Genomic DNA, 23099 nt, shown 5'->3' on the forward strand with positions numbered 1-23099 from the left:
GTGCAGGCTTTAGATTATTTCAAGGCTTGCCAAGGCATTCATTTTGTCATTAAAGCAGAACCTCTTACAATATTGAGGTGCAAATAAGCGTTTCGAACTACTAGTTTGAAATGGAATACTTTTTAATAGAGTCCAATTACTGGAGTACTGTGCTTAGTTTTCTGGGTAAGTTTTGAACATAATTTGTATAAATTTCAAGGTCATTTACATTTTATCTCTCCATGTTTGTTTTTAAATATGAACTTGGTGTTTTTCAGCTTTTATATATTTCCTAAATTATTCCGTTTGTAAAATAATCTTATTTTTAAGTATGAAAATAATTTCATTTGAACTCATTAGTCTCGAAAAATTAAAATTAGTTTTCTTAATTTTTTATTTAAGAAAATAAACTCAAAATATGTTTGAGTGTTTTTTTGATATTGATGTTTTTCCTATTCTATACATATTTTGTCATAGCTCAGGAATATTTTTTGAACTCGCATTCCACCTGCATTTTATGGCACTCTGCGTTTGATTTCCAACTCCATTCGGTTGAGCCACTACCGCTTATTACGATGGACTCTCAGAGATGGTTCACTAACGTATCCAATGACCAAGATGTCTATGACTACAATAGGAAACGGAACGCGTTTAAAAGGAATGGTATTCCTCATACCGACGATTGGATACTCAGGCTGACGGTGGCCATTGAACAGTCCCATTGTGAGGTGAGCTTTTTAGTCGAAGATAGTGTCAAATCTGGAGTGGGTGTCCGGTTCACAGTGTGGGCAGGTGCTGACTTCCTTAAATAAAACTCGCAGGTGGTTTTGATCTCTTACAGACTGTTGCAGCTGAAAATTGTTGAATAATAGTAAATAATATAAATATAAATAAATATAATATATAAATAATATTAATATAAAATACCTTTTCACGGCTACTTTGTGTCTTGATACAAGCAAATGTAATCAGGAGTTCCTGCTCCCGTTTTGATATTATTTCCTTAACGTTAGCTAAAAAGCTATTCACATCGATGCCGGACAGTTTCCAGCGTTTGCCAAATTTCATGTGCTTTAGCCTTAAACAGCTTGTGACCACCGCCAAGAGTTGATCACTTGCATCGACAGATTGTTCTTCTACGCAATCCAGGGCCAGGCATTCGAGGTGGGTTAACTTCCTCAGCTCTCCTATAGATTGAGCTGGCCAATTGTCGCAATCTAGAGCCTTCAGCTGGCTTAAAGCCAATATGCGTGGCACCTGGTCAACGCGAACGCGAACAGAGATTAGCTGCAGCATCAGCAGGCGGTTGGAGTAGCATTTGGCCAAGGATCCGTAGAAATCACTATTGATTTCCACAATCCAGCGGCTGATTAAGCGGAGGGACTGAAGAGCCCGTAAATCCCCAATATCGCTGCATTTGGCATCAAAGTTCTCCAGCGTTAGATGCTCCAAGAGCGGCAAGCATTCGGCCAGCTCGGAAATCTGATGAGATAGCCGGTAACAGCGTCCAAAGTTTACCAAAAGTCTTTTAAGTTCCAGCTTATTTTCGAAAATCTGCCGAAATGCGGGCACGCTGAGATTGGGATCAATTCCATCCACATCCAAGGTCTGAAGCTTGCCAAAGTTATGCAATTGTTCCACTAAAAAAGCATGAAAGGAAGTTAAAAAAAAAACTCATTCATATAACTAATATGTACGTACACTGCGGAACTCTGGCATCGATCAGGGTCAAGTTGGTCAGGCTGGGTAGCTCCAGGAAAAGCTGCATGATGCTATCCCTGTCACTTCCAACCGGCGGCGTTTCCGTATCCGCGTGCATGAATATGACTACCAACTGGTGGAGCTTGGGGCAATACCGACGGATAACATCCAAAACTGGATATGTGATGGCCTCATCCCAACGCCCGTGCGGCACCTCGCATCTGACCACTTCGGAGCCGCATAGTTCTAGTAAGAATTCCCAGTCCGAGACGGACTTTAGCATCCGCACGTTGATTTTTTCATAGCGCTTTCGCAACACATCCGCCAACACGTCCCGCAGCAGAGGATGGGCGCGGCCCAGATTTAGCTGATCCTCCAGCACATTAAGGTGCGAAAATATCTGCAGGTAGCAGTCGTAATTCAGGTGGAGCAGGCTGGGTCCTGTTAATGATTCCTGCTGCTTTCCGGCCAGGAACGAGAAGGCACAACCAAAGCCCAGTTTGTCCATTATTCTGGTATTGGATCATTGAAAATTTTAGGAAACCACCAGTTTCCGCAATCTTTATAAACAAACCTATCGATAATTTACCAGCTGACGATGTATGCGCGCAATGTTCCGTTGCAGCGCATTTGTGTGGGAAGACCCTATTATTTTAAACAGTAACTCAAAATCGTTTTTAATTTTTGGGTTATAACTCCCTAATTGTTCAAATAGTCACTTTATAATTTTTAATTTAATTGTACTTTGTATTTAACAAAGTAACTAAAACTAAACTCTTGTATTTTTTAGAATTTTTTAGCATTTCAGGAGCAGATTCCTGATTTCGCGCGCTCCTTTTACCACGCCAGTATCCATTCCATTTGGCGTTCTCTGAGAAATAGGTTTGTTTTTGTTTATACCGAGGAACTGCTGGAGGATAACGAAAACTATTTCAGCGAATATATATTCCAAGGTAGGGAATTACAAGTCCTTTGAAAAGTATACTTCTAGTTTCCTTAAACTCCAGATCAACCAAATATCCTGCTGGTCACCTCGCAATACCTGAACTCTAGCAGCTTTGAGATCAAGACAAACCGCTTCGTTGGCCACCGAAATTTCCATCCTTCTCCGGGACCCATAAAATTTGATCTCCTCTATAAATACGATGCCCTGGAAAAGGATATGACCTGGAATAAGGAGCTAAAAAGAATCTTGTCTGACAAACTCCGAAACCTTCAAGGACGGGAAGTAGTCATTGGAGTTTTTGATTACAAACCCTTCATGCTGTTGGATTATGTATTCTCATAATTTCTACATTTTTATGATTATGATAAATATTTTGTATTTATTAATTTTGTCAGGATAAACAACCAAAGGTATATGATCGAGCTTCAGATACAAAGGAAGCGGTATACATTGATGGTACTGAGGTGCGACTTATGCTGGTTTTTTGTGAGCTCTATAATTGCACTGTCCAGGTGGACACCTGTAAGTCTAAAAAATATTTCAATAGATTTGTTTTTGATTTAATTTTAGATTTAGGTTTTTATTTAATTTAATTTCACTTACCAAAAATATGATTTTAGAAGCTTAATTTTTGGTTTTTATCAATATTTTTAGCTGAGTCCGCCGACTGGGGAGATGTATATCCAAACGCCACGGGATATGGTCTAGTGGGAATGGTACTCGATAGACGGAACGACTACGGCATAGGTGGCATGTATCTATGGTAATTATTCAATGAATCCTAAAAATAATAATACGAGATTAAGATAAACTTTAAAACCAGGTACGAGGCCTATCAGTACATGGATATGACCCATTTCTTGGGTCGTTCTGGAGTCACTTGCCTGGTGCCCGCTCCAAGTCGCCTGATCAGTTGGACCCTTTTACTCCGACCATTCCAGGCTCTTCTCTGGATGTGTGTGATGCTGTGCCTGCTGCTCGAGAGCTTGGCCCTGTGTGTAACCCGCCGGTGGGAGCATTCTTCGGATGCTTCTCTGCCTCACACTTGGATGGGAAGCCTGCGATTTGGTTGCATCAGTACACTGAAACTCTTTGTGAACCAGAGCACCAGCTATGTGACCCGATCGTATGCCCTGCGGACCGTGCTGGTGGCCAGCTACATGATCGACATCATCTTAACGACTGTCTACAGTGGGGGACTGGCTGCCATCCTGACGCTACCCACTATGGAGGAGGCGGCAGACTCGCGACAGCGACTCTTTGATCATAAACTCATCTGGACGGGAACTTCGCAGGCCTGGATTACCACCATTGATGAGGGATCGGCAGATGTAAGGAGAAAACTATTCCTAATACAAATATATAAAATCGATATATGTACCTGTAGCCAGTCCTTTTGGGCTTAATGGAGCATTACCGAGTCTTCGAAGCCGCTTTGATATCCGCCTTCTCTCATTCAGAGCAAATGGGTTTTGTGGTGGAACGCATGCAATTTGGACACTTGGGCAACACCGAACTCATAGCCAACGATGCCTTGGAGCGCCTTAAGCTTATGGTGGACGACATTTATTTCGCTTTCACGGTGGCCTTTGTGCCGCGCCTATGGCCCCACTTAAATGCCTACAACGACTTTATCCTGGCCTGGCACTCATCCGGCCTGGACAAGTTCTGGGAGTGGAAGATAGCCGCCGATTATATGAACGCCCACCGTCAGAATCGCATTGTGGCCTCTCAAAAACCCAATCTGGACATTGGTCCCGTCAAATTGGGCATCGACAACTTCATTGGCTTGATTTTGCTGTGGTGCTTCGGGATGATCTGCAGCCTGTTCACTTTCGCTGGCGAACTGTGGCGAGGTCGTAACCTTAATTATTGATATTCCAAGGAGTTAACAAGTGTTTATAAATTATATTTTGTAGCTTGAAGCACATTATGAGTTTGAAAAAGTAAAGAACATTCAAAGTCCTGATAAAATTAGCATCTTAACTATTTAGGTGTAACACCTGATCGGTGACGCGGGTTATCAAAGGATCTAGCTCATTGTCATGCAGCTCCTTACTCCACAGATCGTACAAGGTATCCGTGGCCAGCTCGACCGAGTTCCTTGCAGCAGTGGTATTAAAGGTACGCAGCGTTAGGAAGATGACAGCGTCCTCTACGATGGGGCTATAGGTATCACAAATCGTGTGCAAGGCTCGGGCACCATTCGGGGCAATCTGTGGGTCACAAAGCGTGGTAAATAAAAATCTGCCCAAGTATACATACAAAAAATTACTTACTTCATTAAGGTTTACAATCAAAAAGACCTTTCCGTCTTTCACTTTTGCCTTAAAGCGCTCAATTGCCAGGGCAGAGTTGTCCAAACCGGGGCCAAAGTCCTCCTTGCTCATGTGAATAAGTTGACTGGGGCCACCTGTTGATATGCATTTTTTAATATTTAATAATAATAATTGTAATGGCATAAACTTACCGTAACACTTGGATGCTTCAGAGGCAACTGCATCAATAAATTTCTGAAGCTTTGGGTCCTGGTGCAGGAACAAAAACACGCTTGGATGATAGTCCTTCTTATTTATCAAACCTTCGATGCCCTTCTGCAAGGCTAACCAAACCTTGTCCTGCTGTTTAGGCTGAACATTCCTAAGGGTATCAAAGGAACAAGTCTTGAACGTTGGAGCTGGTGTCGGTGTCAATACGAATGCCAGGAAACAGCCAACCAGGATACCAGCTAATGCTAATCCATAGAGGTTACTGTTGCTGCTGGGCAGTTGAGCGCTTTCTGGCGTGTAAGTTGGTTTGAAAGGTGGCAGACTTTTTCTTCTAGAACGATCAGCGGGTGGAGCTGGAGTCCCAGGGGGCGTGGTCGGCGGTGACTCGTCATCTCGGGTTTCCTGCTCACCGGATGAGGAGGTGCCTTCTTCAAAGCCGCCTCCCGACTCTGAAATGAGTGTCTCATTGTCCACTTGATCTTCCTGCTCGGAAGGAGTCGTTGGTCTCTGGTCGTGCAATGGACGCCGCTTTAGGTCCTTCATTTTTCGAATTAAATTTGTAATTCCACAAAATAAACTAAAAAAGTATCAGAAACAAAAAGCCGACAATAGGGATGGAAGTTTGCCATATATCGATATATCGAAATTTATAGAGCATTTTTGTGGATGTAGCTTGGTTCGTTAATTTTTCAGATTATTTACATTTCCTTATAAACAAATACAATTTTTGTTATTATTTTTTTAAGAGAAAGACCTAGCGATGAGCCAAAGACACCTCACCTGACTCTTCGATAACTATCGGTGCAATGCTTTGAGTCAGGTGGCAGCGCTGCCATCTGGCACATTGCGCCGGCAATTTACATTTAGCGTTTGTTTTTATTTTTTAAAAGAGTTTTACTTGTTTTACTTAATGGCCACCTTGTGCTTGGACTTTCTCGGCTTTCAGGTGGTTATGTTTATATTTCAAATTTGTCAGCCGCGATTTCACGTTGCTGAGTTTACTACAAACAGGAGGCCCTGAAGAAGATGCGAGATGTGGACGACAAAATTATATATGCACTGAACGCCTTGCCCACCGACTCGTTTAAAGGTCAGGTCAACAGCGAGAGCACCTGCCGCGATCTGTACGCCAAGCTCCAGCAGTCGCACCAGTCCCGGGTAAATCCTCCTAATATTGTTCGACTTCTCGAAACTAAATCCCTCCTTGCAGCAAGACAGCATTCGGAGTTGCATAACCTTATCGGCCACCAATCTGAAGCAGCTGCGGGAAAGCCGGGAGGCCCACCCGGACGACGTTGATACGGACAGCAAGTTCAAGGCGGAGCAACGCAAGGTAGCCACGCTCTGGAGTACGCATTCCTTTGATACGAAATCTAGCAAGTCTCTTTCATTCCATGCAGCTTCGTGTGCTCCAGGCCGAGCTTAATGTGGAGGATATCATCAAGGAGCGAACCTACAAGGCCTTCAACGAACGGTGCCGGTCCTACTTCCACGCCGGCCAGTAGAGGCAGGTGCAATGATCGAGTGACTAGCTTTAAGTGGATTTATTAGAGTGGTAGACAACAAGGAACTGCCCAACCAGGAGGCATTTACTAGCACTTGGTTGTATATACGCTATTTACAACGAGTACATGAAGACTAAAAATAGCTGTTGGTTTATTCGTCGAGGGGCAGGTCGTAGGTGGAGTAGAGCGATCGGATGGGGACGCCTTTCATGGTTGCCAAGGCTCCCAGGACGAGCTGTGTGGCGTCCTTCAGGTCGTTGTACTCGTGCAGCAGCTTTATGGTTTCCTTTTTCTCCGAATCCGTCGGGTCCTTGGCTTTTTTGGTCGTTTTACGGGACTTTTTCTTGGACTCCTTCATTTTTAAATTGCTTAAATCGAATCGATGCACATTAGATATCGTTATCGATAGGCGCATCAGCTGGATGCATTCAGCTGCCGTCCATCTGGCAACCCCGTTCGTCAAAACGTGTAAAATTTCGCATTCTCTGTGCATGATTGGAACACGAAAAGGACTCTCCTGCCCAGGTAACTTGTGGTAAAGTGACGTGGTTGCCTTCAAAGTCGTCCCGGAGTTGTGGAAACCCGGAGCGAGCAGGTGCGGCACAAGTGAACTAGATGAATTGCTGACCTAAGCCCACTCACACACATGCATCACTAACCAGCCGTGCACACACCACGAAATGTGAAAGTGTTGTGATTGTGCATACTGCCAGGAAATCGTAAATGGAATAGTTCATGAAACGTACATAAATATTTCGAAGGCAACGTAATCTCGAGATTCATTGCCAACGGCTGGGGATTAGTGTCACGGCTTGGTTTGGTTTCCTCCAAATACAGTTCTGATTTTGATCTGAAAAGATGCCCAAATAGTTTAACCAGATACTTTTACTTTTCGTAGAATCTTAATTGCCAAGTCGACGATATGTCCACCACTCACAAGCAGCGTTATAAAAATGCCGCCCTGGATTCCACCGAGATGCGGCGGCGTCGCGAGGAAGTTGGCATCCAGTTGCGGAAAAACAAGCGCGAACAGCAGCTTTTCAAGCGGCGCAATGTGGTCCTGGAACCAGCCACATCCTCGACGTCAGCGGGAATGGAAAGCAGCAGCACCAGCAGCGAGCAGCAGGTGAGACCATTATCTGCTACTACCTCCTCTTAGGCCTTACCGACTTCTTACAACCTCTCCTGCGCTGTAGACTGGAGACATGCACATGGTGGACAGCAGCACAGGGCCACCCCATTTTCCCGGCCAAAACGAGGCAGCTGCCGGAACGGGAGCACAGCTATCCGTGATTAGTGATGAGATGATTCAGATGCTGTACAGCGGACGGGAAACTGACCAGCTGGAGGCCACGCAAAAGTTCCGGAAGTTGCTATCCCGCGACCCTAACCCGCCCATAGAGGAGGTCATCCAAAAGGGTATCGTACCGCAGTTTGTCACCTTTTTGCGGAACAGCGCCAACGCTACGCTGCAATTCGAGGCCGCCTGGACCCTGACGAACATTGCCTCGGGTACCTCGCATCAGACAAAGATCGTAATTGAGGCCGGTGCTGTGCCCATATTCATTGAGCTACTGTCCAGTCCCCACGATGATGTTCAGGAGCAGGCTGTTTGGGCACTGGGCAACATAGCCGGCGATTCGCCCATGTGTCGGGACCATCTTTTAGGATCCGGCATTCTAATGCCTCTCCTGCAGTAAGTAAACGCATAACTTGGCCTAAAGACTGTGAAAACGACAGCCTTGTTTTGTTAATAGCGTGCTGGGTAACTCAGAAAGGATTACCATGATAAGGAATGCAGTGTGGACGCTCTCGAACCTGTGCCGCGGCAAGAATCCGCCCGCAGATTTTGCTAAAATCGTGCACGGCCTGCCCATACTGGCACGTCTACTGGACTACACCGATGCAGAGGTGCTCAGCGACACATGCTGGGCCATTAGCTACTTATCCGATGGACCCAATGATAAAATCCAGGCTGTTATTGATGCGGGCGTTTGCCGTCGGCTCGTCGAGTTGCTACTGTAAGTAGTCCTACTGCTGGGTTTTACGTTTTTTTATTAAACAAACTTTGTTCAGGCATCCGCAGCAGAACGTAAGTACAGCTGCCTTGAGAGCTGTGGGCAACATTGTGACGGGCGATGATCAGCAGACCCAGGTGGTGTTGGGATTCAACGCTCTGCCCTGCATAAGCCACCTTCTGCGCTCGACGGCGGAAACTATTAAGAAGGAATCCTGCTGGACCATCTCAAATATTGCCGCTGGCAATCGGGAGCAGATTCAAGCCATCATCAATGCCAACATCTTCCCCCAGCTGATGATCATCATGCAGACCGCTGAGTTTAAGACACGGAAAGAGGCCGCTTGGGCCATTACCAATGCCACCAGCAGCGGTACCTCCGAGCAGATTCACTACCTGGTAGAGGTGGGTTGTGTACCGCCAATGTGTGATTTCCTCACCACCGTCGACTCGGACATTGTACAGGTGGCGCTGAATGCGCTCGAGAATATTTTGAAGGCCGGTGAAAAGTTCCAGGTGCGACCGAATCCCTACGCCATTACCATTGAGGAGTGTGGAGGTAAGTTCAGCTCTACTAAGCTGCATAACACCGGGTCATCAAAATGGAAACTGTCACTATTTTTAAACTGTTTCACATTTCTTGTACTTCATTCCTAGGTCTGGATAAAATCGAGTATCTGCAGGCGCACGAAAACCGCGACATATACCACAAGTCCTTCTACATAATCGAACAGTACTTTGGCAACGAGGAGGAGGACAGTCGCGTTGCCCCCGTGGCGGGAGAGCAGCAGTTCGAGTTCGATCCAAACAACATGCCCAGCAGCGGCTTTAACTTTTAGCAACTGACCAGGCGGAATATCCTTGAATCACACTGAACAGAACAAGCACACCACAACAAATGAATACGGAGGCTGCTTGCTTGTGAGCAGAGCAGAAAGAAAAACCACGAAACATCGGCAGGAGACGGGCGGACAATGCCTGAGTGCAGTCACTACTAGCATTTAAGGAAAGTTAAATCATTCAGTCGGCGCGATTTTATGTTTCATTTTGTTTTTCCACACATCGTCGTCGCTCGTCGTATACAATTTATTTCTGCGATTTATTAATTTTACGCTTTCAAAGTTGCAACGCGGTCCAGGACCAGTAATCATGACCTTACTCGAGCATTTCTCCAGCCGGCGAGATCGCTGAAACTTAGCTTATATGTATTGTACTACCTTAAAAAACGTTATATGCAGCCTAATGTATATGATGTATTTGCTTTTCTCAGCCTGAGTTTGTAAATATTTTCGATTAAGCCCACTTATGTACGTTGAGAGCCTTGTCTCGGTGTTGTTATTATACATTCATACAAACGAAACGAACGAACCAAAAGGAACTTTACGATAACGATAACAAGAGAATTGAAATTGAAATTTTTTCTTTTTAGTTGATTTTGTTATCCGAAATTTGTTTATATTCTAAAGCATTGTCATTTAATTTAGTGGACACACATCAATAAAGAAAAAAAAACAAAGACCAGAACAATCCAAGATTATGTTGCTGATTTCTATAATTATTTCATGAATTCTTTTTATTCAAGTATTTCTCAAACTGTACAGTATACCCATTATAGCCTAGATTCCGATCCCACAACCCTTAAGATCGCTTGACGAACTGCACCTTGTAGGGCTTTGGCGTCAGCGTGATCCCGGGCAGTAGAACCATCGAGGGAGTCTCTCCTGCCGGCAAGACGATACGGAAATGTTGCACAATTCGCACCAGGAAAGAGAAGATGCATGCGCGGGCCAAAGCATCGCCCAGGCAACGGCGCCTACCCATTCCAAAAGGCATAAAGTATTCATCCTTGAAGCACTTTCCAGCTGAATCGATAAAACGCTCCGGACGGAACTCCAGCGGGTCCCCCCAATGATCTTTGTCCAGATGCACGGAACGCAGTCCAATCAAAATGGTGGCATTCTTTGGAATGTCGTAGCCACCCAGTTTGGTGGGCCACAGAGCCCTTCGCGGCCCAGTGATCGGGGTGATGTGAAAGAATCTTTGAACCTCCATAATAAAGGCATCCATGTAGTCGACGGATTCCCGCTTGCTGAGGTGAGGAAACGCATCCCCTGCGGTGGCGGTGGCAACGCTACCGGTGAGCTCAGTGTATAGCTTCTCCTGGACATCCGGCCGCATGGCAAGCACCATGAGAGCCAGATTAATCGTGTTGCTGGTGGTCTGGGAGCCGGCAATGAAGAAGTCGAGGATGGTCATCACCAGCTGCGTCTCGTTGAAGGTGCTGCTGCTCTCCCCACTCGCACTCCTGTCCTTCATCTCCTGGAGGTAGGCGTAGATGAGGTCGCTGTCGGCCGGTGCGGGATCCTTCGTCAGCTGTCGCCGGTGCTCCTCGATGGTGTCCATGAAGAAACCATATAGCTCCGTATTCAACTGGCGGATAAGGTTGTAGCCCGTGCGATCCGGCGCCAAGTGGCGTAGCCAGGGGAACTGGGCCAGCAATCCACCGCAGATGTCGAAGAGCTTGGAGCGTCGGTTCATCAGGTCGAGCAGCCGGCTCAGCGTGCTGTCTTCCTCGCTGACGATCCTCTTGCCGGCAATTAGGCACCACAGGACGTTCAGGACACTCTGGGCCAACCAGGTGACCGGTTCGATCGGTTGCTCATCTGTCCGCTCCAGCTGGTTCAGCAGCTCCTCTGCCTCCCGCTCGATATGCTGCTCCATCTGGCTGCGACCATAGCCCACGTGACGCATCTGCTTCATGGCAAAGTGACGGTGCTCGTACCACAGCTGTCCGTCCGTGCAGGTGATCCCTTTGCGTGTGCCCATTGTGCGCAGGCGCAGGAAGAAATTGTCCGGCCGTCCCTCAAACACCTCTTGCAGCTGCACCTCCTTCACCATCTCGTGTCCCAGCGCCACTACCACAAACTCCCTGCCTAATTTCAAGCCCAGCAGTTTGCTTTTATAGTCCTTAGACCATCGTTCGAATAGAATGTGCTGACCACCAAGGGCGCGGGCCTCCTTACGGAACTGCAGGATAAGCGGAATGAGAATGTAAATATGTTATATTAAAAACCTATAAGATTTTTAAGATAAAACAAGAAAGGAAGCTGAAGTTTGTATATCCTTGTTAGGGATTTATTAAAGAGGGTATACGAATGTAATAACTAAGCATAAAATGCTTATAATTCAAATATTTATCTATATTTTTAATGAACATTTTTGGGAAAATGAAAGCCTAAAAATATCATAACTCGGTCAAAAAAGCATCAAATTCGATTCGGAAAGCATTTCTGTGCTAGTTTTTCCCAGCTTAACAAATCTGTATACTGTATTTTATTTTTTAAGAAATCAAAATTTTTTTCGATTTTTCACATTTTTGACGATGTAACCCCTTATAAAATTTTGAAAAAATTAAAAAAAAAAAAATTCCTTTCCAACATGGCTAGAAAGACTTGCCTGTTGATGCTGATCAAGAATATATATGATTTATAGGGTCGAAAATGTCTCCTTAACTGGGTAACAAACTTGTGACTAAAATTAGAATACTCTACAAGGGTATAAATAGAGCTAAGGAATTATTTTCACTCTTACCTGCAATGTATTCCCTAGCCAAGGCACAAAACGCGGTCCTGAAAATACAATTCATGGGAATGGGAATTCGTGTAAATTTGCAATAAAATTAAAAATAAATTCGTATTAAATAAATAAATTAAGCTTATATATTTTCTTTCCCAAAACATGAGCTATTATTCGCAACTAAATCAAAATCTGTAGGATACTTGTATTATTATTATTAAATCACAACTTCTTAAGTTGATAATTCTATTTCACTTAGCCCTCAAACCACGCAAATCTATTAATTTAATTTCTGGCTACTTTAGATAATAACACTACTAATCTTATCGACACTACTGAAATCAGTTTGCTACCTGTGTTAAGCAATCAAATCGAAAGTGAAAACTTTATGGTGAAATCTATGATTTAACAATCTGCCTCTTTGATTGTTAGATTTATACTTCATTTATCTATGATATCTTGGTTAAAGAGATCTTTTTTTTTTTTGCTGGAACTATGCCTTACTCTATTTATACATTTTAACTTTTCCTAAAGGAATCTTAAAGGCAGAGTTATCCAATTTTATAGAATATTTAAGGTAATGTAAGCTGATTCCCTATGCATAACAGGCATCTGGCATAACAAACAGCAGAATTGTAATAAATCAGCTCGACCCTTGTAAGACTCTAGCTCAGGACCAGTTAGGCAAGGTGTCAGAGATGTGTGATAATTTTATCAATTAGATTTATTTATGCCAAGCGAGGCGTGTGTCTCAGGTAGGTTGTCTGCCATATGTGAACCATAGCCATTAAAATTTGCTAATGAGCTGAGCCAATTGGACGTGGGGCAGGTCTGTCTATAAGCACTTATGGAGCTCAGTAAAATATTTATAAATTTGTAGAGTCTACATTTTATCAGTTAGGAACCTTATAAATAATTAAATAAATACTTCAACGCTTCCTACAAATTTTCCTGGCTAAATAATTCCTAGAATCCTAAGGGGAATATGTTTGCTTAGCTTCAAGAACTCACCTGGGGGAAAATTCTTAGGTCGTCTTACTGAGCTGATGAGTGAATAAATCACAAAACCAATGAGAATGGCACACAGAAATATGAGGGCACTCATTTTAAATGTCGCCGAAAATGAAAACGCAACCGTAACCCGACGCTCGGAGAGCCTTTGTCCAATTAATTTGTTAGTTTAATAGGGACTCCTCGACTCGACCCACAATCTCGAAGCGTGTCCGTACGCCACGCCAGCTCTATGGCAACTAATGAACGAACGAGCGTCGCGACAGACCCAGCCAAACCCACGCGCCTGGTCGGTCGGCCTGCCGTCTTTTCATGTGGGTCTATTGATAGTGCAGGCAAAAAAAAATAAAATAAAATAAGAATAATAAAAAACCGAGGCGAAAAAGCCCGTCTCAGTTGATAAAACCAACAACACATGTATACAAGTACTAGTTATGTGCCCAAAGAAATTCGAGCAGCGATCACGTCCGAAACGTGCTTGGCTCTAATAACTCATTTGGTTGTTTATAAATTTCTGTATTCTGGCCAATGAATCGTCGTTTTCTTGGGGGGCAGAGAGTGAGAGAACTTGATTTGTGATTGTTCCCACGATCGTTAGACTTATCAAAGTTCAAAGAATGTTTTTAAAATTTGTCTTTTAATTTAATTAAATTGTTTCTGGTATAAAATAGATGAGGAGCTTATCGTAAGATATAATGTTTGTACACACAGAAGATATGGAATATCAATTGACGTCTCGGTGGCGCCTGCATGATTTGTAAAATGATCTTTGGATTCATTCCCTTTTATAGGAACACCGAATTTTTGGCAATTATATAATCAATCTCGTTCGTCCAGGGATTCTTGAATGCCCGCCACTCGCTCTGCAACTGGATGTAGCTATTGTCCTTGCACCGAAAGCGATACACCTGTGTGGTGACCTTTTCCGGCACCTGCATCACCATCTTGTGCGACTCCATCAGGGCGGAGATGTCTTCGTTGTGGAAGTACTCGTAGAAGCTGGTGCCCAGAATCTCTTGCGGCAGGAAGCCGATCACAAGGGTGGCTCTATTGTGATAAATTCAGAAAAAATAAATTAATAATTAAATATTTATTTATTATTATTTATTTAGTTTCTTAAAATAAAATATTTACTATTCTAATCGCAAATATCTATTTAAGAATGTAATAAAATAAATAAGGACCTACCGCTGATCGATAAACAGGAACTTTCCCTCTCCAGAATGTCGCGAGATGAAGAGCACGTGCCGTATGTTCGGATGATTGTCCAGCGATGCGGGCACATTGGAATTAAGAACGTTGGGCGGGATCCGACCGATGGCCACTAAGCAGGATAGGTTCGTCGTCTGCTCGTCACTATCGCCGTCCTGGTCCTCATCCTTTATGGGTGTCCACGATTTGAGGTAGCCCGTGCACTGAATCACCCGGTACTTGTGTCCCGTGCTCAGCTTAGACTTGCGCTTCGTGGAGCTGCGTGAGCTGGAGGACGTGTCCGACTCCTCCTTGATCTGGTTGTTATTGGCGGCACGCAGCTTCATGCGGCAGAAAAAGGAACGTCTGGCACCGGGGCACAAACGACACAGGCTCTGCGGTACATCCGTCTTAACGGGCAACATAGCTGTAAGGAGTAGATCCTGCTGAAACCCATTAAAACCTGTACCTTACTAAGGCGTCTTACTCTTGGCGTCGATGAGGCGCTCCCTGGGACACTGTTCCAGCGAGGAGAGCTGCTCCTTTACCTTGCCAATGTCCTTCGGATGCAGTATATCAAACCAGCTCTGTCCCAGCAGATCCGCTTGCGTGCAGTTCAGCACACTGGACACCGAATCGGAGACGTACAATATGCGTCCACGGTCACAACCCACAACAAACAGAAATCCCTCCGAGGCCTGGAGAATGATCATCTTTAGCTCCTGGTCGGAGAGGAAACTAGGCCGGTAGTCGGAACCGTTGAAGGGATGCAGACTGCCGCTGCCACGGATCCCGCGCAGATGCTGTACAGCCATCCGGAGTACGGTGAGCTTGTCCAGCTTCCTTTGCATGGCGTAGCACATGGGAATCATGGAGGAGAGTTCATTTATGTACGTGTTCATCTTGTCCCGACGTCGCTTCTCGATCTCGCTGTGATTCTGCCTGGAATTTATGCATTTTATGAATTATTTTTTAGATAAATCATGGAGAATCCTTGAGTTTTCCTACTTGCGATTTTCATCTGAAGTCCTGGCCGATTTCTCCTCGTCGAATGCTTCATCTTCGATCTCTTCCAGATTTTCGCTGAAACGTAAGAGAATCCGAAAGGTAAAAAACAACCCCTTTTGTTTGTGTGTCTGTTTGCCGATGTAACGGCAATTGTCAACTGTTGCTGGCTTTTCCGTTTACAACCACCTGGCGGCGCGCACACAATCAACCGACTGTGGGAGTGTGCGTGTGCATGTGTTGCAAATTTGTGTTCTAGCTTAACACACACAGACAGCGGTTACACACAGCTTTATGTAATTTGCACTGCACTTTCATTAATAGAACTCACCTGAACTCTTGCATTTCCATTGCCAATCGATTAAGAAGCTTGTTGCAAAATTGATTTTTGCTGGCGCCGCACTAAAAACATCCCAAAACAAACGGAAGGGTCTGCAATCTCACGGATTAATGCAAGCTTTCGCTGCATCTCAAGCTTGGAAGCTCCAGTACGACCGCTGTGGGACCTTTCATATATACCGTTCTTTTGTGGGCAAGTGTGACCAGTCAGCAATAGTTATAACGGTAAAACAATATTTAAAAGTAGGGTTCTCATAGTCACAATTATTTTTAGTTAATTCTAGTTTTTAAAAATATTATTATTTATTTTAATTTTATTTTAATATGTTTTCTTCCACTTTTTATATTTACACAAACTCATTGATGCCTTATTGCTAGGTAACACACATAACGTAAAACAAACAACTAATATAATAAATACATATTAACTAAATGTGATACATTTTGTCCAAGCATATGGTTATGACTTGCATGTAGCGATCCCAAAGACAACGAGTCTCTTGGTCCCTAGATATTTCCAGTTCCAAGACGCTCTGCGTTATGGAGGCCAAAAACTTGTTCACCTGCTCGCGATTCCAGCCATTCTGCCGCCAAGGATCAATCAGTTTCTCACAGAGATCCACAAAGAGATCGCGAAGCTCACGATTGCGATGCAAATTGCAGGCAATTGTGATTAATGCGCGCCAGTAGGAGCGAAAATTGCCATCCAGTTCATGAAAGGCGCGTTCCAAGAGCACGGGTTTCAGGCGCATGCAGACGAGATGCTTAATTTCCTTTTCCTTGTCCAGCAAACACCTCAGTTCACGCAAATCCAAGAGGAACTCCTTGTCCATTTCAGTGTCATAATATTCGGGGCCCGTGTGCTGATACACGTAAATGATATAAATGAAAATAAATATATAATATATAAATATGAACTCTCCTCCATGATATACGTTGAAAAACAACGAAGTTATAACTTTTTCTATTACTTACTTGATAAGTGTACGTCCAGTAGATCATGATGGCATGAGAGCAGGTCAACAGGTCACTGAAACTCAGATACTGAAGCTTCTTCTTGGTGGTTTCGAAGCGCAGACAGGCCAGGAAGACAATGCAGGCGTACTTTTTTGCCAGATCATTTGAAATGATGAAATGCTGCTTTATGTTGTTGGTCAGAGTGCCAGGCATTTCCTCCACGGACTTAAATATGCGTTTAACGTTGTCGAACTGTCGGCGAACCGATTTCAGTTTGACGCAAGTCTTCTCAGCTACTTCGTCCAGGTCCTTGCGGTAGCGGGAGCTCAGCTTCTTGCCGAGAATCTCCCGGGCCACCACATCGTCGATGGAGTAGTATTTTTCGGTGATAAGGTCTCGCACATGTGGCTCCAGCTGGAAGCAGGACTGTTCCATCAGTTTGGTGGGTGCGTTGAGGTAAAGCTCAATTAAAGAGTAGGTGCGGTAGTGGTCCAAGACATCTGAAGCTATCAAATCGCTGGGTGCACCCATTGAGTGGCCAAAGCCTTTCTGTTTGAGGTAAGAAACAGCCTCGCTCGAAGAGAAGCCTTCGATCCATAGCTGGTATATCTCGGGATCCACGAGGGTGTAGTTGCTTATAAAGACGTCCACATCGGCCTAAAAGAAACGCTTTTTAGCAAATATAAAGAAATCTTTGCTTCGTTACCATTTTACAGCAGTAATGTGACCGTATTACGGTTCACTACCAGCTAGAGATGATACATCGGCCTGAATATAAAAGGTTTATATATTCAACAAGATTTTTATATATAAAAAAATAAATTAAATTTAAAATTTTAATGTAACTAAAAATATAATAATAAATTAAAAAATATAAACAAATAAGCAAATGGTAGTTAATTGTTCAAATAACAAACAACCAAAGCTGACCGCTATGAAACGCCCATATCGATAGGCAAGCGATAACTGCAGTGCGCATGACAACTCTAATTATCATGAGGAAGAAGAGGAGGATATCAACTTTTAGAGATTTAGAGACGAATTTTAGTAAAGTTTAAAGCTTAAGAAATGTAAATTGCAATGAACCCAAACACTGTAAATAATGCAATGCAACGTAATGCAATGCAGCGCGCATTTCGCATGTGAGTGTTGAGCGCGGGAAAACGCGGATCGCGGCCGCAGCAGCAACAAAAACACCGACCGTCTCTCAGACATATCCAATTGCAAGGTGCAATTTCGATGGACACAACTCAACAATAATAATATTTGGCACAAGAACAAGACAAGTGAAAGTGTACCACCGAGTGGGCGCCTGGCGCTAAAATAATATGGAACAGGTCGACTCATCAACCGAGCTGCACCTGAATAGGAAAGACTTGGCCGCGCTGGCCGACGACGTTGTGAAAGAAGAGGTGATATTGGAGAGTCCGGGCCATCACCATCATCATCATCAGCATCACCAGCATCATCAGGTAAAAGGAGCAACAAACGAGGCGCCAGGCTCTTTTGGCGGGGTGTCGGCGGAGGCTGTGCAAGGCGAGCGTGGTTCCCAGAGTTTGGTTCGGTTCCCTGGTTCCTGGTTCTGAGTCCTCGAACACGAATTCGAATCGAAACTGGCTCTGCTCCGCTTCGCTCTGCGCAGTTGTGGAAAGTGCGGTTGGTTGTGTACGAGTGTGTGTGTGTGTGTGTGTGAGTGTTTCTGTGCGAGTGGGTGGTTGGGCGGCTGGGGGTGGCAGCGGGCGGCGCAACACAAAATGCGCGCGGTGCTTGCGCCCTACGAGCTGCTAGCTATATAAGCTCCATGCGACCCACTGGGCCATCCCAACCCCCAAAAATCCGCCAGCCAGCCCGCCCGCCCGCCTTTCACCTCCACCCAACCCAGCGCGCTTGTGGCGCAAATTGTTGTGTATACCGATTTTCATTTTTCCCATGCTGTGTTGTTTACTTACATTCGAATTTTCTTCTTTGATTCCTGGCTAAAAATCGCTCTGCATCGCCTCGTCGACGAATCGAAAACGAAAAACACAACCACAATTACGAATTCGGTCACCTGGATATCCACATCCACATGCATGTGACGAACGTGGGAATATGTGCGCTATGGTAATGCAGTTGGACTCCAAGGTTCGCATGGTCACATCCTCCTCAAACGACAACAGCGGCAGCGGCGGTGCCAGTGGCGGAACGAGCGGACCCGGCGGTCAGAGCGGCGGCGGCGGTGGCAACAGCGGCGGTGTGGTATCAGTGCCTGTGTCCCTGCCCATTGGATCGATGCTAACCGGCACCACCTTTAATGTGATCACACCCGACCAGCTGCCCCACTTCAAGCCGATGCTGTGCGTCGACAACAATGGCTACCTGTCCGGCAGCACGGTCAGCATGGGCAACGACCTCAAGACGATCGTTATCCAGCAGCAACAGACGCAGCCGGGCGGCGGCGGAGCTGGCGGTGGAGGCGGCGCCAACAGTGCGGGCACCAACACGACCGCCACAAATACGATTGGACTGAACCATGATGGCTCCGGTAGCAATAACAGCCACGATAGCCTGGCCACCTTGGAGCATACCGGCGCCGGAGGAGCGGGCACTGGCGGTGGTGGTGGCACAGGCGGCGGTTCCACCGGTTGGTCGGAGAACCCCTCCACCCAGCACATGGAGGTCTTCCAGATTCGCTGTAAAACCACCTGCGCCGAGCTATACCGCAGCAAGCTGGGATCAGGCGGACGCGGCCGCTGTGTTAAGTACAAGGATAAGTGGCACACGCCCAGCGAATTCGAGCATGTGTGCGGCCGGGGCTCCAGCAAGGATTGGAAGCGGTCCATCAAGTATGGTGGCAAGTCGCTGCAGTCCCTTATCGACGAGGGCACGCTCACGCCGCACGCGACCAACTGCAGCTGCACGGTCTGCTGTGACGACGAAGCAGGTGAGTCAGGTGAGAAGACAACAAACATTTACTTACTAAACATAGACACCAGCGTGGCGAAACTGTTCCGGCAGGAGCAGGGTCATCACAAGGCAAGCAGGGGACTCGGAGACACAATAAAATCAATGTAAGGATAGGGTGGGCTTTCCTCTGCCTTCTTTTGCTTCTCCGAGTCCCCTATGTCATCCACCTGAATCCCTAAACACAAAAACATTTCATATTAATTCCCCCAACAACTCGATCCCGTTTAGCATCCGGACCAGTGCGTCTCTTCACGCCGTACAAGCGGCGGAAGCGAAATCAAACGGATCTCGACATGGAGCCGGGACCCAAACGCAAGCGCAATGCCCATCATAGCAACAACAATAATAGTAATACCAATAACAACAACACGAGCGGCGGAAGCTCAGCCAACAATTGTGTGGACGTGACCGCCGCCGTGGCTGCTGCAACGGCCAATGTGGTGGATGAGAACAACATGTTCCTGGCGGAGGAGAATATAACGTCCAAGGATGAGCCATGGGCGGCGCTAAACGATAGTTTGGACACCTCCACCGAGCTGGTTGACCAGAGCCAAATGGGCAACGCCTACGAGCGGGAAACGTTTGTGGTTAATATCAACGATGGCTCCTCCATCGCCGTCCTGGACACCAGTCAATCGATAAAGAATATCGAGCATGTCTACTGCACCATGGTCAAGGCGACCAATGATTTCAAGCGCCTGCTGAACGACATGAAACAGTCCTACGAGCGTCGCATCGAGGTCCTGCAGAAGGAGCGCGATGCGGCGGTCAGTGCAATGCGTGTCCAGGTTCATGCGGACATTGACGATCCCAATATATCTGGTTCCCTGCATGGCAATGAGATCATATCGGCCAAAAAGGTGAGTTATAGTAGTATTTTCTAATTTTTACCTTTCCAACATTGCTATAAAGACTCGCCGGTTGATGCTGATCAAGAATATATGTAATATAAGGTGGGAAATGACTCCTTTTCACTGCGTTTCAAGATTCTGAGTAAAATTATAATACCCTGCAAGGGAATAAATATGGAAAATTGCTATGATTTTAAGTTGTTTAAATAGTAATAGTAAGTTAAATGGTATTGGTTAACAGGTACCAATTGGAGTAACATAATATTAATTATTTGTATATTATTTTTCGTCACCCAAAAATAGTGCGCCAACTGTAACAGAGAAGCGCTGGCCGAGTGCTCACTGTGCCGAAAAACGCCGTACTGTTCAGAGTTCTGCCAGCGCAAGGATTGGAATGCTCACCAGGTGGAATGCACAAGAAATCCACAGACGACAACGCAACAAGTCATGCTTTTGATCGATGATCAGTCCTAAGCAACATAACGAATTGTACATACAAATTTTACTACTAATTATTACGATCGATTATACAAAGTTCCCCTTCCTCCTACCCCTATCCCCCATCCTTACAACTGAATGGTCCCTCCCCCCTGCTTACCCCGAGATCGACCCCTTGAGCATGTTGTCGACATCCTCTTAGACTTATGTCCTATATTAATGTAATTCTTAACGTACATATAACTATATAAATATATATATATATATACATTTTACTATTGAACGTAGGGCAACCCAGCAAAAAAAGAAGAAAAAAAAAAACAAACGAAAATAAAAGTAATTAAAAAAAAAAGAGTAAAAGGTAGCAAGCGAAAATCAAAGCAAGTGCAAAGGCGTAGAGAATTAATTAAGCTACGATTTGAAAGTAACAAGAAACTAAACCGATTACATGTAATTCAATTTAAATTTAATTAAATTAATAATAGTTGCAAAGCGCGCATAGCATAACTAACAAGACCCCCTCCCCGACCTATACACACCGCACACACCATAAACACACCACTCATCTCCACAGTGAAAGAATATGGAAGGAAAGATAAAATCGTAGCGAAGATAACACACAAATTCTGAAATTACCATACATATTCGTCTATGTATACACCTTTCATTAGATCTAAGCGCATAGTTAAACTTTTAACATTTTACAATTATAATTTTATGGATACTACTGCCCGTTACAAGCATCCAAATAATAAAGATTTCAAACAAGAAAACCACAACAGAGCTACATCTGAACGTAAGAATTCCGATTCTATCCGCAGCATAGTTATTGATTGCGATCGGTAACAGCAATTCGCAAAATTACTGTGCATCTTTAGCTGTGTGTAAATGTTTCTCGTAGGGTTTTCCCATTCTCCTCCTTTCTCCCAACCGTTTGTAAAGTTTTTGCCTCCCCCCAGCTAATAGTCTTTAGTCTCCATATGCTAATACATTCATATATGTAGTATATATATATAACGAACGATATCTTTAAACAACTAGCTATATATTCCGATTCAAGCACACCCCCACACACGTACATACACCGAGAGAAACGGCTACAAACATACACAAGCTAAACTATTTTTGTTTCAGTTCCGATATCAATTGTGCTGAGTGTGTAATGGTTTCGGATGATACAAAATGAAATCCAGACAACAGCTACACTGCAAACAATTTTAATAGCACCCGAAAACAGACAGAATACCGAACACAAATCAAAACACTAGAGCAAGGTGCAGATAGAGAAGAGGTATCGGTGGGAGAAGTACGGATAAAAAGATCAAGAAAATATATATACATACATTTAAATGTACAAAGCCTAACTTTTTGTGGTGTTATTCCTTAATGGTTTCTTTTTTCGGCCTATTATATTTATATTCTTCGGAATCATCAGGTTTTTGGGGGCTAAAAACCGAAACAATCTAGAAATATGATGAGTATAATCCCGGCAGTACCACATGTTCTCAATAAGACAAGATGTATCATCAAGCCGACCTGATGCTCTCATTCAAACGGACTTCTATTTTCTCTCTTCAAAAAAAGAAAGGTTAATGAATTTTTAATCAAATGATGATGACAAAAAAGGACGAAATTAATTAGCCTCTCTCGCACTATTCTTCTCTTAAAGCATCTTAACTTTTGAAGGAGCTAGGAGCAATACATTGTAGCTGACCAAAATGAAAGAAAGATCTAATTGTTTTAAAGAAATTAAACTTAAAGTGTGAGAGTTTATTTTACAGCAAAAGGACAACATTGGACTTGTATTGAAACCAGCTAAATTATATTAAAACATTGATTTAATCTTTTTAGGTGAGGAAAAACTAAAAGATGAAATTTATAAAATTCAGCCTAATTATGGTATTTGGACTTACCCTTACATTTTGAGTATTACAATTGAAATGAAACAAATCTTTATATTTAATGTTTGTTTGTTAGTTATTATGCACATGTTTCTTTTATTATTGCATTTCATGTTTGCCGTCTGTGTAGCATTATTATCGAATTATTCAGTATGCCTTATTTTTACTGTATTCTATTACCAAAAATAATTTCTTAAAACTTGTTTACTCGCCTTTAATTTATTTATAGGTATTCGTATTATTATTA

General features: G+C 44.1%; 10 protein-coding genes across 13 annotated transcripts; 4 read left to right on the top strand and 6 right to left on the bottom strand.

Moving 5' to 3' along the window:
- The first annotated feature begins 110 nt into the window (after positions 1-110).
- Ir76a (Ionotropic receptor 76a) lies at positions 111-4565 on the top strand. Its single transcript, XM_017165712.3, has 8 exons — positions 111-165; positions 457-707; positions 2471-2633; positions 2688-2956; positions 3022-3148; positions 3281-3389; positions 3450-3957; positions 4014-4565. The coding sequence occupies exons 1-8, from the start codon at positions 111-113 to the stop codon at positions 4500-4502; spliced, it is 1971 nt and encodes a 656-aa protein (XP_017021201.1). The 3' UTR covers positions 4503-4565.
- Positions 695-2291, bottom strand: LOC108073919 (uncharacterized). Of its 3 annotated transcripts, none has more exons than XM_070285603.1 (4): positions 2255-2291; positions 1681-2192; positions 907-1619; positions 695-830 (listed from the first exon to the last, which is right to left on the bottom strand). In XM_070285603.1, the coding sequence occupies exons 2-4, from the start codon at positions 2186-2188 to the stop codon at positions 717-719; spliced, it is 1335 nt and encodes a 444-aa protein (XP_070141704.1). In that variant the 5' UTR covers positions 2189-2192; positions 2255-2291; the 3' UTR covers positions 695-716. The 3 variants fall into 3 exon arrangements, with proteins under 3 accessions (XP_070141704.1, XP_070141705.1, XP_017021206.1); XM_070285604.1 differs by having other exon boundaries at positions 2270-2285; XM_017165717.3 differs by lacking the exon at positions 2255-2291 and having other exon boundaries at positions 1681-2209.
- Positions 4519-5815, bottom strand: TORIP (Torsin interacting protein). The gene is made up of 3 exons (XM_017165720.3): positions 5097-5815; positions 4906-5039; positions 4519-4842 (listed from the first exon to the last, which is right to left on the bottom strand). Exons 1-3 carry the CDS (start codon positions 5656-5658, stop codon positions 4609-4611), a joined length of 930 nt encoding a protein of 309 aa, XP_017021209.1. The 5' UTR covers positions 5659-5815; the 3' UTR covers positions 4519-4608.
- Positions 5816-5906: 91 nt separating this feature from the next.
- Positions 5907-6762, top strand: Ccdc58 (Coiled-coil domain-containing 58). The gene is made up of 4 exons (XM_017165721.2): positions 5907-6061; positions 6127-6273; positions 6326-6448; positions 6516-6762. The coding sequence occupies exons 1-4, from the start codon at positions 6026-6028 to the stop codon at positions 6618-6620; spliced, it is 411 nt and encodes a 136-aa protein (XP_017021210.1). The 5' UTR covers positions 5907-6025; the 3' UTR covers positions 6621-6762.
- Positions 6645-7113, bottom strand: LOC108073926 (DNA repair protein SWI5 homolog). The gene has a single exon (XM_017165723.2). The coding sequence runs from the start codon at positions 7111-7113 to the stop codon at positions 6772-6774; it is 342 nt and encodes a 113-aa protein (XP_017021212.1). The 3' UTR covers positions 6645-6771.
- On the top strand, positions 7042-10164 carry Kap-alpha1 (karyopherin alpha1). Its single transcript, XM_017165715.3, has 6 exons — positions 7042-7145; positions 7519-7746; positions 7817-8316; positions 8378-8641; positions 8697-9196; positions 9295-10164. Exons 2-6 carry the CDS (start codon positions 7543-7545, stop codon positions 9474-9476), a joined length of 1650 nt encoding a protein of 549 aa, XP_017021204.1. The 5' UTR covers positions 7042-7145; positions 7519-7542; the 3' UTR covers positions 9477-10164.
- A 20-nt stretch (positions 10165-10184) lies between these two features.
- Cyp305a1 (Cytochrome P450 305a1) lies at positions 10185-13468 on the bottom strand. Its single transcript, XM_017165716.3, has 3 exons — positions 13225-13468; positions 12229-12266; positions 10185-11664 (listed from the first exon to the last, which is right to left on the bottom strand). The coding sequence occupies exons 1-3, from the start codon at positions 13316-13318 to the stop codon at positions 10276-10278; spliced, it is 1521 nt and encodes a 506-aa protein (XP_017021205.1). The 5' UTR covers positions 13319-13468; the 3' UTR covers positions 10185-10275.
- Positions 13469-13844: 376 nt separating this feature from the next.
- cyc (basic helix-loop-helix ARNT-like protein cyc) lies at positions 13845-15922 on the bottom strand. Its single transcript, XM_017165718.3, has 5 exons — positions 15752-15922; positions 15424-15498; positions 14903-15357; positions 14413-14842; positions 13845-14271 (listed from the first exon to the last, which is right to left on the bottom strand). The coding sequence occupies exons 1-5, from the start codon at positions 15769-15771 to the stop codon at positions 14010-14012; spliced, it is 1242 nt and encodes a 413-aa protein (XP_017021207.1). The 5' UTR covers positions 15772-15922; the 3' UTR covers positions 13845-14009.
- A 131-nt stretch (positions 15923-16053) lies between these two features.
- On the bottom strand, positions 16054-17517 carry Fibp (acidic fibroblast growth factor intracellular-binding protein). Its single transcript, XM_017165719.2, has 3 exons — positions 17423-17517; positions 16735-17373; positions 16054-16622 (listed from the first exon to the last, which is right to left on the bottom strand). Exons 1-3 carry the CDS (start codon positions 17423-17425, stop codon positions 16188-16190), a joined length of 1077 nt encoding a protein of 358 aa, XP_017021208.1. The 5' UTR covers positions 17426-17517; the 3' UTR covers positions 16054-16187.
- A 204-nt stretch (positions 17518-17721) lies between these two features.
- On the top strand, positions 17722-22254 carry Deaf1 (deformed epidermal autoregulatory factor 1). 2 transcript variants are annotated; one of them, XM_017165714.3, is made up of 4 exons: positions 17722-18188; positions 18829-19639; positions 19891-20522; positions 20817-22254. In XM_017165714.3, exons 1-4 carry the CDS (start codon positions 18045-18047, stop codon positions 20985-20987), a joined length of 1758 nt encoding a protein of 585 aa, XP_017021203.1. In that variant the 5' UTR covers positions 17722-18044; the 3' UTR covers positions 20988-22254. The 2 variants fall into 2 exon arrangements, with proteins under 2 accessions (XP_017021203.1, XP_017021202.1); XM_017165713.3 differs by having other exon boundaries at positions 18829-19648; positions 20817-22253.
- The last annotated feature ends 845 nt before the right edge of the window (positions 22255-23099 follow it).

This window comes from Drosophila kikkawai, chromosome 3L (genome assembly GCF_030179895.1).
Source record: "Drosophila kikkawai strain 14028-0561.14 chromosome 3L, DkikHiC1v2, whole genome shotgun sequence".
In the NCBI taxonomy this organism is placed as follows: domain Eukaryota; kingdom Metazoa; phylum Arthropoda; class Insecta; order Diptera; family Drosophilidae; genus Drosophila; species Drosophila kikkawai.